Source organism: Molossus molossus, unplaced genomic scaffold (genome assembly GCF_014108415.1).
Source record: "Molossus molossus isolate mMolMol1 unplaced genomic scaffold, mMolMol1.p scaffold_m16_p_8, whole genome shotgun sequence".
NCBI lineage: Eukaryota > Metazoa > Chordata > Mammalia > Chiroptera > Molossidae > Molossus > Molossus molossus.
The window spans coordinates 10099961-10120173 of NW_023425402.1; the positions used below are offsets into that span (position 1 = coordinate 10099961).

General features: G+C 40.2%; 1 protein-coding gene across 1 annotated transcript in view; it reads left to right on the plus strand.

Moving 5' to 3' along the window:
- Positions 1-5092: 5092 nt before the first annotated feature.
- The window catches only part of DNAH8 (dynein axonemal heavy chain 8), a 295615-nt gene continuing 280494 nt past the window's right edge, over positions 5093-20213 (plus strand). Inside the window, exons 1-4 of the mRNA XM_036248715.1 lie at positions 5093-5180; positions 9952-10103; positions 10858-11047; positions 11789-11952. Of these exons, the coding sequence (XP_036104608.1) occupies positions 5120-5180; positions 9952-10103; positions 10858-11047; positions 11789-11952 (567 nt within the window). The 5' untranslated portion in view covers positions 5093-5119. The remainder of the gene's footprint in view (positions 5181-9951; positions 10104-10857; positions 11048-11788; positions 11953-20213) is intronic.

Genomic DNA, 20213 nt, shown 5'->3' on the forward strand with positions numbered 1-20213 from the left:
TACATTGTTTTTCAACAGAATTACTACTAATAATTAAATTAACTGCTACTAATAAAAAGCTGCTTGAGTGTTTTATCAACTATTGGAGTGGAGTGGGCTGGAGCCCCAGCACGACCAGTGAGCAGATGCATGCTGGTGGGGAGCTGATTGTCCCACTGAACTCACTGCTGAGAGAGTTGGGTGGGTGGTGGCATCGTGGTGAAGTTGTCATCATCAGGGTCCAAACACCCAGCTTTCACAGGGACCAGCAAACTTGGGCAGAACTCATTAGCTTGCTCTAGCAGCCATGATTCTGTGGGATGGTTCCTAAAAGAGCCTCTCCCTTGTTTGATGCAGTGTGTTGTCAAGTTCTGGAAAGTTGTCTGCCTTTAATTTTTTCCAGGACCCTTATCCAACATTATAACTGGTAGTTCCCTGACAGTATGAATAGGATTACTTCTTTTCTTTTTTTTTTTTATCCTCACCCGAGGATATTTTTCCATTTTTTGTACAGACAGAGTGGGAGGGAGAGAGAGAGAGAAACATCGACGTGAAGGGACACATCGAGTGGCTGCCACCCGCACAACCAACCAGGGCCGGGGACAAACTGCAACCGAAGTACGTGCCCTTAGCGGGAACCGAACCCGGGTCTCTCAGGACCGCAGGCCGACGCTCTAACCGCTGAGCCAAACTGACCAGGGCTAGGATTACTTCTTTTCCAGCTCCCTTAGCATGTTACCTGAGATGGGAAATGTGACTGATGCAGAAAGATCAATACCTTTGAGCTGTTTTAATGACAAAGATGAAGAAGACAGGTACACAAAACAAGAGGTGCCACAGCAAACCACTAGAAGTAGGGTATGGTTTCTCAGGTCACCATAGTTCCTGATGGGAAAATACTGGTGTGGTCAAGGGTGGCTACACCGGCATGCACTGGGTTGTTAAATAGACCCCTGTGCTGAAGGGCTCTGAGCTGGTTTAATGAGTTTCTGTCTCCATCTTGAAATTCTTAATCTTTTTTTGCATTTATCTTCAGATAGAGCAAGAGGGAGGAAGAGAGAGAGAGAAACATCGACGTGAGAGAGACACATCGACTGGTTGCCACCCACACGACCCCAACCAGGGCCGGGGACAAACTGCAACTGAGGTACGTGCCCTTAGCGGGAACCGAACCCGGGACTCTGGTCCGCGGGCTGATGCTCTAACTGCTGAGCCAAACTGGCCAGGGCAGAAATTTTTAATCTTTTTAAAAAACATGTGTTTATTGATTTTTTTTTTTTTTTTTTAGAGAGAGAGGAAGGGAAAGACAGTTATGAATATTGATATGAGAGAGAGACATTGATGGGCATGTTCCCTGACTGGGAATCAAACTGGGACATCTCAGTCCATGGGGTGATGCTCAATCTACTGAGCCACATTGGCCAGAAAAAATTCTTAATTAAAAAAAAAATTTCCTATATTGATTTTCAAGAGAGAGGGAGGGAGAGGGAGAAAGAGCTAGAATCATCGATGAGAGAGAACATCGATTGGCCGCCTCCTGCATGCCCCCCACTGGTGATCGGGCCCACAACCTGGACATGTGCCTGGGAATCAAACCAGCATCTTTTTGGTGCATGGGTCGATGCTCAACCACTGAGCCACGCCGGCCGGGCAAAAATTTCTTAATTTTTTAAACAAGCAGTCCTGCACGGGACCCCACAAATTTTGCAGCCTGTTTTAGCTGTGGATAATTTCACTCATATAGCAAGAGGATTCTCTTTGTTATTCTTAAGTTGTTTCTGTTTGTTTATTTGTTTGGGTTTTTTTTTTTTTTTTTTTGCTTGTTTTAATACTCTCCTAGCCTCCCTTCCCTACTGACTCTTCAGGCTCCTCTGGCAGTTCTTACTGTGTGTCCGCGCATTCTTAAAGTCTAGGAAAGTGGTGCAAAACAACGCTCTACCCATCCCTGAGCAGATGGCTCCGAGACACAGGAAAGGCCCAGGCCCAGGCTTCGGGCCTGCCCCAAGGACCATTCCTGCACTTGATGAGGGAGGAAACCAGATGGGTGATCAACCTTGTTTCACCTAAAAATGGCTAGGCCAAAAATTTGGCCAACGCCACAGTGGGAATCCCAGCAGCTCTGCAAAGGGTTTAGGCATAGACCTTGGGCTGGCCAGTGCCTTCAGGGGAGGACAGCTGTTAGGACCCAGTCAGGGAGATGCGTCCCTGCAGAGCTGGTACTCTCACCTTTAAACATTTGTCATCTGGCTTTCTGGACTGGCATTCTGGGCTTGGAGGAAGGCTTTCTCTCTGGCTAGCATGCCAGCCAGCAAGTGGAGAGCCATGTGCCTGCAAGCCCTTTGCTTGTCCTTCTGGGGTATGACTTGGACTTTGGGTCTGTGAGGTTAGGTTCTTCCATTAAGGCCATCACGGAGCAGGCCAGACACTGCTTAGGCTGCAGGGGGTGGGAAATCTAGATCTTAAGGGAAGAATCAAGCCAGGAAGGGTGTTTCCTTAAGAGTTATTTGTGAATTGCAAAGCCACAGTGGCGGGAAGATGGTATAGCCAGGAGGAAAACCAGTGTCAAAATCTGGGATAGATTAGAGCGCTTATTTTGTTGAAAGGACAAGGCAAGGACATAGAGTAAATTGGCATCAAGATTGGCGAACAGGCGAGTAAGAAGATGGAACAAAGAACAAGGGCTGTAATAGGTGGGTGTGGTGGTTTAGAAAACTGTATACAGAAAAGTTTTCCATGTATGTGAAACCTGGTACGAAAGCAGGTCATTAAAGGCACCACAAAGCAGTGGACAACAGAGGGTATATAGTAATTTTGTTGCCTTCAGATCCGTTCTTCACTTTGCTCCACCCTTCCGTGTGGTCTGGAAGGTTGACCTTACTGGAAACCATCACCTGGGTTCCCTTGACCTGTGGCTTCTAAATGGCTCAGGCACTGGGATACACGGTAGAAGGCTGGAAGGCCGAAAGGGAGAAATGTCTGACCCTCCCCACGTGGCTGTGCTTCCGGCCACGGTTGTGTCCTCCCACAACTACAGGTCCTCCTGAGCAGCCCCTCACAGCTCCGCCGTTCTCCCCACGCACACCCTTCCCGGCCGTGGGGTGGTCCTGGGTTTCCTTCATTTCTGGTCCTGTTATATGGCTGCTAGTGCACAGCTTCCCTTGATCTGCTTTGGCCTCTAGAAGTAGCCTCTTTATTATAAAATTTCTTCAAAAACTTCTTTGTTGGGACTCTTTTTCTTGCCCGGACCTTCACCAATACAGATATTTCTACCCTCTTAGCATTCATGCTTTTGCCACTTTCACTTTTACTGTTCCCTTCGTTCAGCACTGCCCGAGAGAGTCACAGACGCTGCTTTCCTGACTTACACGACCGGGTTTTCCAAAGTCAAGGTCGCAACAATACGGTTCTGTGGAAGGAGCACAGATCTGGAGGCACTGGGCTGGTGTCGGTTCCGGGCTCTGCACTGTGGTTGTGCCTCTGATTCTTCACTCAGATTCTTTTTAGCTCCAGTTTTCTCTTCTGCAAGGGGCATGATAATGCCTCCTTACCTAGTGCAAGGTTGTGGTGAAGCTCAGATGAACTATTTGTAAAGTGTTACATATTATAAGTGAATTTTTAATCCGTAGGCATGATCTTGACAACAGTCACTCTGTTGGTCTCAGGAGTACAATGTGTCTAAAAATAATTTGTTGCGTTTGATATTGTGATCTTTTTACCACAGCCAAGTGCTCTACTTTTGAGAATTCATTTACTTTCGAAGCTGATGGGTCATAAAAGTCAGACACAGCAAGAAAGTATTTATGGAACTGGGCAAGAATGGCTGTGCTGACATTGTTTGGATCTTTCAGGTTACAGCCTGAAATAATTGTACAAGAGAGTTCAGTTTATGTGTGAGATGGAAGAGTAGTAGATTAAGAGCTAGAATCTTGCACATCACTGTGGCTCCGTTTCATCTCCTAGGTGGTGGTTCCCAAACATAGTTCCAGTATCAGCAGCATCAGCATCACCTGGAACCTTTTAAAATGCAGATCCTCAGGCCCAACATTCTGTATTTTGTAAAAGCTCTCTAGGTGCTGATGCACACTCAAGTTTGAGAACCATTGTCCTAGGGAGACAGGCTTTGCCAGACCTGGAATACTTCCCACATGTGGCAGTTAAGTGAAGAGAAACCACTGCCCAAGAGAGACAATGTATGAAATCCGTGGGACTCGGTGAAGCAGGTTCAGTAATTGTATTTCCCAAATGATATGTGAGGGTTTTTGTTTATATGACCTATTTAGTTTTCTACTTACTAAAATATTATGCTGACTCATAATTAAATAAGAACTTCACACTCATTAATATGAAAGCCTCTCCTTATAATGATTTGTTTTTATATTAGTTTGGCTACAATATGGGTCACATTACAATAGCTAAAAACATAATTACTCAAATAATTGGTCCAACAAAACAATTAACCAGGCAAGTTTTCTGTTCCCAAAGCCAGCTGTTGAGAATAGTTTCCCTTAACAATAATTTTTTTTTTATCCTCACCCAAGGACTTTTTTTTTCTTTTTGCATTTATCTCTAGATAGAGCAGGAGGGAGTGAGGGAGGAAGAGAGAAAGAGAAACATTGATGTGAGAGAGACACATTGACTGGTTGTCACCCACACAACCCCAACCGGGGCCAGGGACAAACCAAGATATGTGCCCTTAGCAGGAACCGAACCCGGGACTCTGTGGTCCATGGGCTGACATTCTAACCACTGAGCCAAACTGGCCAGGGCAATAATTCTTTATATTTACCTCCAGCTGGACTTACCCATTTACCTCTATAAGATTCTCTGAGGAGGATCAGGTAAGCGGTTACCCACTTATATATGTGGCTTATTAATGTAGGTTCGGAAGTAGAAGTCACCCTGTATTCCACAGTAACTTTGGAATTAAATGAGTTCAGATTCTGATCTGCCTCTGATGTTTCTGTCACCATGTATCTTGAATAAGCTGTGGTCCTTTTTTTCACTCTATAAAATGATGAAGATTAGAGTATGTAAAATGCTGATCACAGGGCTTGGTTCATTTTATTTTAGTTCCTTAGTCATTGTATTGATCATCACTTTTTCTTTTATTTAACAGCTGGACTCATTTGATTATTTTTTTATGAAAGATGGTTCTAAGACATTGAAATTCTTGTACCAGGAAGGAGATTCACCTGGTATTGGTAAGGACATTTTACCCGGGTAATGTGCTAGCTAGTAGTTAATACATCTTAAAGTGCAGCTTGTCTTTCCTCTTATACATGGGAAATCTTATATTTATAAACAAAATTTATCAGAAGCTTACATCTTAAAAACAATACATTTTCAATCCAAATATATATATTTCAGGTATTACTATAATGGTTTTAGTAGAAAATATTCTTTTAAAAATATTTTAGCCCTGGCCGGTTTGGCTTAGCGGTTAGAGCGTCCGCCTGCGGTCCGGAGAGACCCGGGTTCGGTTCCCGCTAAGGGCACGTACCTCGGTTGCAGTTTGTCCCCGGCCCTGGTTGGTCGTGCGGGTGGCAGCCACTCGATGTGTCCCTTTCACATCGATGTTTCCCTCTCTCTCTCTCTTCCTCTCTCCCTCCCACTCTATCTGTACAAAAAATGGAAAAATGTCCTCGGGTAAGGATAAAAATATATATATATATATTTTAAAATTGAGTTTTAGAGAGAGAGGAAGGGAGAAGGAGAGAGAGAAACATGGATGTGAGAGAGGGACATCGATGCGCTGCCTTGCCCCCTACTGGGGATCGAGCTGGCAACCCCTCAGTGAATGGGACGATGCTCAACCAACTGAACCACACCAGCTGGGGCTGGAGAAAACATTCTTTTTTTTTTTATCCTCACCTGAGGACATTTTTCTTTTTTTTGTTCAGATAGAGTGGGAGGGAGCTAAAGAGAGAAACATTGATGTGAAAGGGACACATCGAGTGGTTGCCACCCACACGACCCAACCAGGGCCGGGGACAAACTGCAACCGAGGTACGTGCCCTTAGCGGGAACCAAACCCGGGTCTCTCTGGACTGCAGGCCAACGCTCTAACCGCTGAGCCAACCCGGCCAGGGCGAAAACATTCTTATAAAAGTCATTGACCTTTTTTGGGGAATACAAATTTTCACTATAATTTAATTGGATTTTTCCTGAAACAGGTGGAGCCATTTTGTACACATGTTTTCAGATGACTAGAAATTGTCACCTGAGAGCTCAGCAGCCGCTCCCTGTGGTCCTGGGTCACATCTGTCTGCCACAGCTGCCAGTTGGAATATCTGGCTTCTACTACTGTTCACATTATTCCTAAAATAATGAACAGTTTACCAAGTTGTTAAACCTTAGTCTTACTAACTAGGTGCATGGCCATCTTTTGGTCTTAGACTTCTTACGTTCTAACCCCTATGGATTTTACCTTCACTGTGTCCCTCCCATTGGTCCTTTCTTGCTCTGCTCCTCTGCTGCCTTATGGCTGGACCTATATTTCTTGCCTGCCCAGATTGAAAACCAATGTCTCTGTTGCCAGATTCCCCCCTGAAGTTCACACTACTTATTCCTGCCGAGTAAATCTTTTCTTGTGCTGCTTATTATGGGATTGGGTCAAACCCCTCATTTATCTACTATGGCTCACAGTAACCTGGACACACAGGACCTGTTTGGTCTGACTGCCTGTTCTTGCAGACACAAGTCTTCTGCTCCCTGTGAGCTAGTCCCAGTGTTTTCTGTTCATACTAGAGTCATTTCTGTCTTCTTTTCTCCACCCTCCTGACGCTCTCAGATTGCCTTCCTCTCCCCACCCAGCCAGGTCCTGCCCCTCCTCCAGATGGCCTGAGGCACTCTCTTCCATAGAGCCTTTCAGAAGTTCCAAGCCACACCCATCCCTGTTCTCCAGATGCCTGTCTTATTTAAAATCTGTATCATGAAATACAGCACCTGATTATGTTCTTCCAATTTCATCTAATTGTTGAATATAAATGTCTTTCTTTCCCAAGAAAATATGCAAACTCATATGTAGGGAGTAGGTCTGCTCTGTGGATTTTCTGTCTCTCACAGTTCTTACCCTGGTGCAGAACTTTTAGGAAGAATTCCCAGGAGGAAAATTATCAGAAGAAAGAATACAAGCAGTTTTTATCATTTTTTTTTCTTTCTTTTTGCTATCTAAAAAGTAATACATTTATCAGCTTGGTAAATATTTCTCTACATGTCTTTCTTATATGCATGTGCTAACATATAAATGCTTATTATCATTTTAAAAATGTGATCATTTTATTTTATTTTTTAATTTTATTCTTAATCTTCACCTGAGGATATTTTTCTATTTATCTTCAGATAGAGTGGGAGGGAAGGAGAGAGAGGGAGAGAGAGAGAAACATCGACATGAGAGGGACACATTGTCTGATTGCCTCCTGCACAACCCCCACCAGGGCCAGGGACCGGGCTGCAACTGAAGTACGTGCCCTTGACCAGAATCGAACCTGGGACTCATTGGTCCATAGACCGACACTCTAACCACTGAGCCAAACCGGCCAGGGCTATATTTTATTTTTGATTTACCTTTTGCACTTGACATTTTCTATGTTTAAAAAATGTTGTACAGTATTCCATAGTACAGTCGCATTATGATTTTTAGAAACCATTTCTCTATTGATGGATCTGCCAGCCAGGAATATGTTCAGCTATATGTCAGAGAAATCCTAATAGTGTCTTAAACAAACAGGGGTCTATTTTCCTCTCATAGCAAGATAGGCAGGCCTAGCAATGGTTCAGATGCTCAGCAATTCCCTCATAAAACAGATTCTTTTTATTTTACCTTTTTATTATTATTATTATTATTTTTTTATCCTCACCCGAGGACATTTTTTGTTCAGATAGAGTAGGAGGGAGAGAGAGAGAGAGAAACATCGATGTGAAAGGGACACATCGAGTGGCTGCCACCCGCACGACCAACCAGGGCCGGGGACAAACTGCAACCAAGGTACATGCCCTTAGCGGGAACCGAACCCGGGTCTCTCGGGACCGCAGGCCGACGCTTTAACCGCTGAGCCAAACCGGCCAGGGCTATTTTACTATTTTTAACATGTTGTGTTCATGTTTGCCCATGAAGCTCCAGGCATCACCTCCAGGTTCAAGGCAGTTGTGGGAAAGGGCCTCCCTAGCCACACCTCTTCCCTTTATCAGGAAAGCTCAACTTGTCTTGTGTCTTATTGACCAGAACAGTGTCACATGGCTACCCCAGGGAGGCTGAGACAGCAGCTGTTTTCCAGAGAATGTACACATTGCTTAATGGGAGAAAGTCAGGTTCTCTTATCAAAGGAAGAGGGGAGGGAGGATATTAAGGGTAGAGGTAGCTATCATGCCAACCTCCTTGGATGAGCATTTAAGCTCTTATATTGTACCAGGGGTTCTTTGGCTGCAAGGAACAGAAATCGACTCTGGCTTATGTAAGAAAAAAATGTTTGGATAGTTCACAAATTTTAGAATTAGTTGAATCGCCAGGCTTTGGGAAGGGCAGGTATAGAGCATTTCCATGGATTTCAGGGCAGTTTTTTTTTAGGATTCATCACCAGATTAACATCTCTCAAATCCTCTTTTATCTTCGTGTGTCTCCACTGAAGATTTACATTCTGGCAGAGAGTCTAATTAGACTAGTTTTCAGATGCCCACCACGGCAGGCCTCTGAGACGGCAGAATCACAGGAGGGAAGGAATCTTCCAAACCCAAAGGAAGGAAGGCAGGGCATACAAAACATTTTTGTGGTTTTGTGATGGACAATTAAAATTTTTATGTATCATATTTTAAATTGGTTATTGTTGCCCTGGCTGGTTTGGCTCAGCGGTTGGAGCATTGGCCTGCGGACCAGAGAATCCTGGGTTTGGTTCCCACTAGGAGCATGTACCAAAACAAACAAACAAACTATTGTTGTAAATAGAAAACTATTGAATTTCGCATATTAACATTGCAACCAGATATCTAATGGAATTATATTGTTAATACTGTTTTATAAGCCAGTCAGAGAAAGACAAATATCACAGATCTCAGAGGCGAGGAGCTTGGGGGAATGGGAAGAGATTAACTGAATAATTTATAGGCATATATGCATAACCCATGGACACAGACAATAGTGTGGTGAAAGCCTGGGGTGGGACAGAGGCTGGGTGGAGGGGAAGTGGGGGGAAAATAGGAGACATCTGTAATAATGTCAACATAAAAAATAACTTAAAAAGTCCTGGCCTGTTTGTCTCAGCAGTTGGAGGGTCAGCCTGCAGCCAAAGAGCCTCAGGTTCGGTTTGGTCAAGGGCACGTACCTCAGTTGCGGTTCGGTCCCTGGCCCTGGTTGAGGTTGTAAGGGAGGCAACCAATTGATGTGTCCCTCTCTCATATCCATGTGTCTCTCTCTCTCCCTTTCTCTCTCCCTCCCTCCCTCCCTCTCTCCCACTCTATCTTAAGATAAATGGAAAAATATCCTTGAGTGAGGATTAAAAAATAATAATAAATAAATGTAAAAATAGTTTTTTAAATTAAAGTAAGATTCATAAATAAATGATTAGTTTTCATGGAAATTAGTTTAAGGAAGAATTTAATATAAATTGGGTACTTTGACCGGATCTTCTCAGGGAGTCAGTGAGGTTTCCCAGAGACGTGGCATTTCAGCCCAAACTTGAAAGATACATTGAAATTAGGGAAGGCAAAGATGAGGGGGGGCAGGGTTACGTGAGGGCCCTGCCTGAGGCTTGGCCAAAAGGAGCAAATGTGCAGAGCTCAGGGAAAGGAACCAGAGGAGGCCCCGATTTAAGAATTCCAATCTTGACATCTTTTTATGGACAGAAACCAATTTATTCAACAGTCATATCAAAAACTTCTTACAATAAAGTGAAGCAAGAAGCGACAGTGTAAGATGCAGAGTAATCACATTCGATCAGTTATGGGATCCTATGCTAAATTCTTGACTTTTGTTTTCAGAATGTGGCCGAATTATTCCTGGAGTAACCAAAGGGGCAAAAATGATGAGATTGTATATAGACAACGCAGCCCCGGAGGAACTGAAAGGACCGTGTGTGTTTTTTATTCGCTGTCGCAGCGATATTACTATAAATATTAAAAATATTCATGAGGTATGTTTACATTTTATTTTTAAATAGATAAACATTTTCCTAGCTTTATTGAGATATAACTGACATATAAGATTGTATAAGTTTAAAATGTACAATGAGTTGATTTAATGCACTTTATATTGAGAAATGATTACCACTGGAACATGACCAACACCTCCATCACCTCACATAATTACCATTTCTGTTGTTTATTTTTGGTGATGATATTGAAAATCTACTCTCTTGGCAGCTTTCGAGTATATAATACGGGATTGTTAACTGTAATTATCGTGTTGTATGGTAGATTCCCCAAAACTCACTCATCTTTTAACAATGTTTGTACCCTGTGACCAGTGTTTTTTCCATGCAGAATTCTGGGCAGAGGTCTAGTTTCATTGCTCTTTCCCTGGACTGACACAGTATTTCTGATCCCCTTTCCAGAGACCAGGCAACTTTTAACTGAGAACTTTCTTTATGCAGTTTCATTTCCCACGGATTGCGTAGGCTCCCAACTACATCTCCTCTGTAGAAATTAAAGCACCAAGGGAAGTGTTTACTTGATGAATTTACTTGATGAACAAGCATGTAAATGGTTAAAATGGGGACAGAAGATAAATTTGATGATTTTAGAACTCTAATATTCACAACCTCTTAAGTATTTCTAATGGCTTATAAAATGTATTGTCTTTGCGTATTGTGATGGAAAATAGGTTATGATTTTCAGTTCTTTAATGGGATCAGCATATAAAAGACTATTTGAACACTGCCCTTTCAGGAAGTGCTATTTACTGTTCTGGATGCCTCCAGCGGACTCCTAGTTGGGATTAGGAATATGCTTGCAAAGATATTTCTACCCGCTATTCTTGCAACAAATAATTGGGGTGCTTTAAACCAGTCTAAGCAAGGAGAATCTGAAAAACACATTTTCACTGAAACCATCAACAGATACCTTTTATTTTTAGATGGTAAGTATAAAATTTTATGTTTAATAAATTACTAAAAATGAGAAAACCAACTATAAGATATGTTATTAACAATAGGCATTAGGAAAAAAATTCTATTTCAAAAGAAGATGTTAAAGTAATGATCACATAGCCCTGGCCGGTCTGGCCCAGTGGTTAGAGCGTCAGCCTTCGGTCCAGAGAGACCTGGGTCCGGTTCCCGCTAAGGGCCTGTACCTCGGTTGCAGTTTGTCCCCGGCCCTGGTTGGTTGTGCGGGTGGCAGCCACTCGATGTGTCCCTTTCACGTCGATTTCTCTCTCTCTCTCTCTTCCTCCCTCCCCCCCCCACTCTATCTGAACAAAAATGGAAAAATGTCCTCAGGTGAGGATTAAAAAAAAAAAAGTAATGATCACCTAGAGGTAAGTTATCAAATCATTAACACCTCTCTTTCCAGGAATCTTTGCAGGAGTAATATACGGTTTCATTTTTGTTTTCTATTGTAGCAGGAGGATTCTCTTCCTATATTATTTGTTAAAATTTTTACCACATTTAAAAATTTATACCTCATTATAAACTCTCTTATAGTATAGAATTATATTATTTCATGTTGTTAAAGCACAATTTTATTAACAAACTATCAAGTTGCAATCTCATGATCAGTTAGAATTATATTTCTATAAAGTATTAGCTCTCTAACATTTTAGTAATTACAACTTGAAACCACATAGTGACACCAAACACCTCAATATTTTTTTTCCTTTTAGGTGCTAGAATAAGTATTGAGGGAACAGTTAAATTAAAGAAGATAGACAATGTTGATTTTTCCAAACTGCATACCTTTGAAGAAGTGACAGTTGCAGCTAACAATTCAGAAACTGTTCGCCAGCTAGAGGATGTGCTGATGATATGGTACAAACAGATCGAACAGGTGAGCTGTCATTTCGTCAGGTATGAGTCATAGTCACATCTGTGTTCTGGTCACTGCAATTTATTGCTAAAAGTAAAGAGAAGAGAAGTCTTTCAGATTCTGCTATGAAACAGCCTGTTCTCGACTCCAGACAAAATTCATTGTTCTCTATGGACCACTTAAATTCAATTTTAGGAAATTTCTCACATTAAGGAGGAGACTATAAGAATATGGGTTGAGAATGGGATAATGAATAATCAGGAGTAGCCAACATTTATCTCTAATACTTTATATATTGTTTATACTTTTCAGGTGAGAGAGGGAGAGGGAGAGGGAGAGGGCACTAAATAAATACTTCTTGGCTGATCAGTGGAATTGTCTGTTTTGACAAAGAAGCCCACAGTAGGCTTATTCGTACCAATACTATTCTGGGCATGTACACTTTCTCTAGCAGTAACAAAAACAATGTTAGAAATGGGGTATATGTCAACATTCTGAGAGAAGCCACCTTATAAACACTACTAACAATCATGTAATTGCCCTAAACTGAAAGAGAACTCTAGAAGCTGGCTGACAGATCTCTAGTTCATAACCATGGGACAGTGGAACTAATAAGGAAAGTCTTCAGTTGAGTGAGCACTGGGGGAGAAAACTCTGGACCAAGCAAGAGTTGGAAAAAAGCATTTCCAATATTATTTTCTTAGACCTATGTTGGAAGGAGGAAAGTGCTGTTATTGGAGTGAAAAAAATTTGGGGACTTTGGAAACTCCACCAAGGCCTGGAGTGCTGGCCACAGAATTTGCTTCCAGGTGTCACTAGGTGATGGGAGCGCATAGCTGCCCAGCGGAGACTCCTGCAGCCACCTGCTGCCAGGGGAGCAAGGGGCAGTTGTCCCCACTGTGGAAATCAAGCTCTGTCCTACACAGTGACCAAGGAGCTCCTCTCCAATTATTGTGATCAATCAACATAGGTTTTCTTTTACAAAAATGAGCAAGGAAAAGAAAATAGTTTGACATAGGAGATTCAGCAACTTGAAATAAGAAAATCAAGTTGGGCAGTTGCAGCAAATGGCCTCCAATTAAGCTGAATAAATGCAGGAAATGGGAGAGATCTTCAAAAAATTACATTGAAAATAAACTTTGACCTCTTGTCATAAACAAAAATTAAATCAAGATTGATCATAGACATAAATAAAGTTAAAACTGAAAAAAGAGAACATAAAACAGCACAAATCTCAAAAACATGTCATGTGAGAGAAGCCAGTCTTAAAGAATCTGAAAAAACAAAACAAAAACCACAAAGGAAGCAGAACATGACATAAGACTATAGTTATATCTTCTTAAGCAAGATGCAAAACCCAGAAGCCATGAAAGAAAAAAAAAAAAAATAGATAGATAGATTTGGCTACTTAAAAAATAAAAACACACACCAAATTTAGTAACTTCCATAAGGCAAAAACCACCATAAACAAAGTTAAAAGATAAATCAGCATGTATAATAAAGAGTTAGTATCCATAACATTATAAAGACCTTCTATAAATCGTTAAGAAAGGGGCAATTCAGAGAGAAACAGGCCAAGGATACAAACAATGTTATTCAAGAAAAGTACATGGAGACAATTGACCTGAGAACAAAGGGGCCTTAGGAGTGACATATTTCAACCATTTGATAGGATTTACTGTGAAATTAAACTTGTACTGTATGGCTCTAGAAGGCAGAAGTAAGATCAGAGAGAGTAATGGTTATAAGGAGAGAGATGGAAATGGAATGTGCTGAGTCCCTGGAAGTATTCAATTTGAGGGTGGATTATCATCTATGAATAATGTAACAGGAATTAAACATCAAAGGGGCCATTTGATTTAAAATTTAAAAGTTAATTTTAAGGTCCATTTTCATTCTTTAATTCAGTTATTCAACTTATATAGACTTTTAGCCATTTAAAAAAGCTTAAATTATGTCTAATATCCTCTATTTAAGGAGGTAGAGAAGCTTGTAATTAGATTAGGAAGAGTTCCATAAACCATGGTTAAAATTAAAAGCATTTTATGGATTAAAAATAGAACCTTCATAGGTCTGAAAAATCACCTATGTATTTTACCTCATTTGTATCCTTAAAAATTTCATCACAGTTTAAGTTACAAAAAGTTAAAAACGTTAAAAAGCACAGAAAATAATATAACAAACACCTCCGTAACTGGGATTAAACAGATACCCTTTGCCATGTTTGCTTCAGATCTTTTTTATTTTCATTAAAGCCTTTAACACTTTCTTCTACCTCGCTCTGTATTACTAATATCCTGATGTTATTTACTCCTCCCATTCTCTTGAAAGTTTTACACTTTTTAAAAATTAATTAATTTTTTTTACAGATGTGTCTTTTTTCCCCATTGACACCCTCCTCCCGAACTCGCCCCGCCCCCAGCATTGTTGTCTATGTCCATTGGCTACGCATACATGCATATAAATTGTTTGTTTTACATTTTTCCTCTCCCTCCTGATCCCCTTCTTCTGAGGTCTGTTGCTCTGTAACCTACTATGTCTCTGGGTCTGTTTTGTTCATCAGCTTATTTTGTTCATTATATTCCATAAATAAGTGAGATCATGTAATATTTGTCTTTCTCTGATTGGCTTATTTCACCTAGTATAATACTCTCCATGTCATCTCAAAGGATAAGAGATCTTTCTTTCTTACAGCTGCAGAGTAGTCCATTGTGTATACATACCACACTTTTTTATCCACCCATCTACTAATGGACACTTGGACTGTTTCCAGATCTCAGCAATTGTCAATAGTGCTGCTATGAACATAAGGATGCATATATTCTTTCTAATTGGTGTTTCAGGCTTCTTAGAGTACATTCCTAGAAGTGGGATCACTGGGTAAAATGCAGTTCAATTTTTAACTTTTTGAGATAATACCATGTAGTTTTCCATAGTAGCTGACCAGTCTGCATTCCTACCAGCAATGTACTAGAGTCCCCTTTTCTCCACACCCTTGCTAGCACTTGTTTGATGATTTGTTGATGGCAGCCATTCTGGCAGGTGTGAGGTGATACCTTATAGTCATTTTAATTTGCATCTCTCCGATGATAAATGATGTTGAGCATTTTTTCATATGTCTCTTGGCATTTGTATGTCCTGTTTGGAGAGGTGTCTATTTAGCTCCTCTGCCCATTTTTTAATTGGGTTCTTTGTCCTCCTTTTGTTGAGTTGTATGAGCACTCTATATATTTTGGAAATTATCCCCTTATCTGATGTATCATTGGCAATTATGCTCTCCCATATAGTGGGTTCCTTTTCTATTTTGATGTGTGTTTCTTTTGCTGTGCAGACGCTTTTTAGTTTGATGTAGTCCCATGTATTAAATTTTTCCTTTGTTTCTCTTGCCTTAGGCATTGTATCAGTGAAAATTCTGCCTCATGTGATGTCTAAAATTGTGTTGCCTACATTTTCTTCTAGGACTTTTATGGATTCATGAGCCACATTTAACTCTTTTATTCATTTTGAGTTTATTCTTGTGTATGGTGTAAGTTGGTGGTCTAGCTTCATTTTTTTTTGCATGGTAGCTGTCCAATTTTCCTAACACCATTTATTGAAGAGGCTGTCTTTGCTTCATTGTATACTCTTGCCACTTTTGTCAAATATTAATTGAGCATAATGTCTTGGGTCAATTTCTGGGTTTTTTGTTCTGTTCCATTGATCTATATGCCTGTTCCGTGCCAATACCAGGCTGTTTTGATTACAATGGCTTTGTAATATTATCTGATGTCTGGTAATGTGATCCCTCCTACTTTGTTCTTGTTTTTCAAGATTGCTATGGCTATTTGGGGTCTTTTTTGGTTCCATATAAACTTTTGGAGTATTTGTTCTAGTTCCATGAAACATGTCATTGGTATTTTAATGGGAATTCATTGAATCTATAGATTGCTTTGGGTAGAATAGACATTTTAATGATGTTAATTCTTCCAATCCATGAACAAGGTATATGCTTCCACTTTTTTATATCTTCCTTTATTTCTTTTTTCAATGTCCTGTAGTTTTCTTAGAACAGGTTCTTTACTTCTTTGGTTAAGTTTATTCCTAGGTATCTTAGTTTTTTTTTTTTCTGCAATGGTAAATGGGATTGTTTTTTCAGTTTCTCTTTCTGTGAGTTCATTACTGATGTATAAGAATGCTGTCAAGCCCTGGCTGGTTTGGCTCAGTAGTAGAGCTTTGGCCTGCAGACCATTGAGTCAGGGGTTTGATTCTGGTCAAGTGCACATACCTTGGTTGTGTTTCGTCCCTGGCCCTGGTTGGGGTCATGTGGGAGGCAACCGGTCAGTATGTTCCTCTCACATTGATGTTTCTCTCTCTCTCCCTCCTCTCCTACCTGAGGATAAATGGAAAAATATTCTCAGGTGAGGATTTAAAAAAAGAATGCCATCTATTTCTTAATGTTAACTTCGTATCCTGCTATTTTGCCAAATTCATTTATTAGCTCTAGTAGTTTTTTTTTAATTCCCTCACCCAAGGATAGTTTTCTACTTATTATCAGATAGATTGGGAGGAAGGGAGAGAGAGAGAGATAGAGAGAAACATCGATGTGATAGAGCACATCGACTGGTTGCCTCTTGCACAACCCAACCAGGGCCAGGGATGAACCACAACCCCGGTACATTCCCTTAACTGGAATTGAACCTGTGACTCATTGTTCTGCAGGCTGATGCTCTAACCGCTGACCCAAACCAGCCAGGGCTCAAGTAGATTTTTGATCGAATCTTTAGGGTTTTCTGTGTATAATATCATGTCATCTGTGAATAATGACAGTTTCACTTCCTCCTTTCCAATTTGTATCTCTTTTATTTTTTGTTCTTGTTTAATTGCTGTAGCTAAGATTTCCAGTACTATGTTAAATAAGAGTGGTGAAAGTGGGCATCCCTGTCTTGTTCCCATTCTTAAGGGAAATGCTTTTAGTTTTTTCCCATTGAATATGATGTTGGCCATAGGTTTTTCATCTACGGCCTTTATTATGTAGAGATATACTCCCTATATTCCCCTATTGCTGAGCGTTTTTATCAGAAATGGGTGCTGGATTTTGTCAAATGTTTTTTCAGCATCTATTTATACGATCATATGGTTTTTATCTTTCATTTTGTTTATGTGGTGTGTCACATTTACTGATTTGCGAATATTGTACCAGCCTTGCATCCCTGGGATGAATTCCACTTGGTCATGGTGAATAATTTTTTTGATGTATTGCTGGATCCGATTTGCTAATATTTTGTTGAGGATTTTGGCATCTATGTTCATCAGGGATATTGGTCTGTAGTTTTCTTTCTTTGTAGTGTCTTTATCTGGTTTTGGAATTAGAATTATGCTGGCCCCGTAAAATGAGTTTGGAAGTCTTCCGTCTTCTTGGATTTTTTGGGATAATTTGAGGAGAATGGGTGTTAGGTCTTCTTTGAATGTTCAGTAAAATTGCCCTACTGAGGCCATCTGGGCCTGGGCTTTATATTTTGCTGGGAGTTTCTTGATTACAGCCTCAGTTTTCTTAGTTGTTATTGGTCTGTTCAAGTTTTCTATCTCCTCCCAGTTCAGTTTTGGGAGACTGTGTGTTTCTAGAAATTTGTCCATTTCACCTAGATTGTCCAATTTGTTGGCATATAATTGTAGTATGTTTTAATGAACCTTTGTATTTCTGTGGTGTCAGTTGTTACTTCTCCTCTTTGGTTTCTGATTTTGTTTATTTGGGTCTTCTCTTTTTGTTTCTTGGTGAGTATGGCTAATGGTCCATCAGTCTTGTTTATCTTGTCAAAGAACCAGCTCTCTGTTACACTGATCTTTTGAATTATTATTATTATTTTTTTAGTTTCTATGTCATTTATTTCTGCTCTGAGCTTTACTGTTTCTTTCCTTCTACGTGCTTCCTTTTGTTTACTTTCTAGTTCTTTAAGTTGTAGGGTTAGAAAGTTAATTAGGAATTTTTCTTGTTTCTTGAGGTAGGCCTGTAGTGCTATGAACTTCCCTCTCAGGACTGCTTACACTGTGTCCTATAGATTTTGTGTTGATGTGTGTTTATTTTCATTGGTTTCCAGGAAGTTTTTAATTTCTTCCTTGATCTCCTTGGTAACCCATTCATTGTTTAATAACATGCTATTTAGCCTCCATGTGTTTGAATGTTTTTGCTGTAATTGATTTCTAGTTTTATGCCATTGTGATCTGTGAAGATGCTTGATAGGACTTTAATCTTCTTGAATTTGTAGAGACTTACTTTGTGTTCTAACATGTGGTCCATCTTTGAGAATGTCCTATGTGCATTTGAGAAGGATGTGAATTCTGCAGTTTTGGGGTTTAACTCTCTGTAGATATTTATTAAATCCATTTGATCTAGTGTATCATTTAGAGTCTCTGTTTCCTTGCTAATTTTTTGTCTAGAGGATCTATTCAGTGATGTCAGTGGGGTGTTGAAGTCCCCTGCTATGAATGTATTGCTGTTCATTTCTCCTGTGAATTCCTTCAGAAGTTTTTAAATGTATTTTGGTGCTCCTATGTTGGGTGCATATATGTTTACCAAGGTTCTATCCTCCTATTGTATAGATCCTTTCAATATTATGTAGTGGTCTTCTTTGTCTTTAGTTATGGCCTTTATTTTGAAGTCTATTTTATTGGATATAAGTATTGCTACCCCAGCTCTGTTTTCCTTTCCTTTTGCTTGGAAGATTTTTTTCCCATCTTTTCACTTTCAACCTATGTGAGTCTTTTGTTGTGAGATGGGTCTCTTGTAAACAATGTATATATGAGTCATGCTTTCTTATTCAATCAGCTACTCTTTGTCTTTTGATCAGAGCGTCTAATCCATTTATGTTTAAGGTTATTATTGTTATGTACTTATTTATTGCCATTTTTGTTCATTATGATTATGTTTCTCTTCCTATTTCTGCTGCTTATTACAGCAGTCCTTTTAACATTTCTTGCAGTGCTGGTTTGGTGCTAATATATTCCCTTAGCCTTTTTTTTTTTTTTTTTTTTGTCTGGGAAGCTGTTCATTTCACCTTCTATCTTGAATGATAGCCTTGCTGGATAGAGTAGTTTTGGGTTCAGGTAATTGTTTTTTATTACCTTGATTACTTCATGCCATTCCCTTCTGGCCTGTAGTGTTTCTGTTGAGAAGTCAGCTGAGAGCCTTGTGGGGGTTCCTTTGTAGTTAACCTGTTGTTTATCTCTTGCTGCCTTTAAGATTCTCTCTTTGTCTTTAATTTTTGACATTTTAATTATGATGTGTCATGGTGTGGGCCTGTTTGGGTTCTTCTTACTTGGGGCTCTCTGTGCTTCTGGAACTTGTATGCCTTTTTCCTTCACCAAAGTAGGAAAGTTTTTTGTCACTATGTCTTCAAATATATTCTCTAACCCTTGCTCATTTTCTTCTTCTGGCACTCCTATAATGTGGATGTTGTTATGTTTCATGTTGCCCCACAGTTCTCTTAGGCTGTCTTTCTGTTTCTTTTTCTTTTTTCTTTTTCTGTTTGGTTTCCTGATTGGGTGATTTTTTTCTACCCTGTTCTAATTCACTGATCTGGTTTTTGGCTTCCAGAAATACTCTGCTGGTTATTCCTTCCAATGTGTTCTTTATTTCTACTATGTCATTCTTCATTTCCAATTGGTTGGGTTTCAATGTTTCTATATCTTTATTCATGCTGTTAAGCTTCCTCATGATTATTAGTCTGAACTCTTCCTCTGATATCTTGCTTAATTCTATGTCATTTATTTCTTCTCCTGTAGAATGACCTTGTTCTTTCATTTGGGATTTGCTTCTTTGTTTCACCATTTTGGCTGTCTCAGAGGGTTTAGGAGCCTGCCAGATTTTCTTTGTGGGTGTTGGTGTCCCACTGGTTGTGGCTCCCTCTTCTGGGTTTGGATGAGTGTGAGAGGACCCACATTACACACCACTGTTAAGTCTTACTTTACTTGGTAGATTTGCAAGCCAAGGGAAGATTCAGTTACCCTTTAGTTTTTTGCCTTGAGGCCATTAGTCTCAGTTACTTGATGAGCCTCAATTTGTAGCTCTCAGCTGAATGAAAAATTTCCCAGAGGACTTCCAGTGGGTGGAGCACTTGCTTGCTATCAGACTCAATGTTAATGAGCCTCAATTTGCATTTTAAAAAAATAATGTTTCTTTATTGATTTTAGAGAGAGAGTAAGAGAGAGGGAGAGAGAGAAGAAACATTGATGCGAGAGAACATTGATTGGCTGCCTCCTGCATGCCCCACACTGGGGATTTGGCTCTGACTGGGACTTGAACTAGT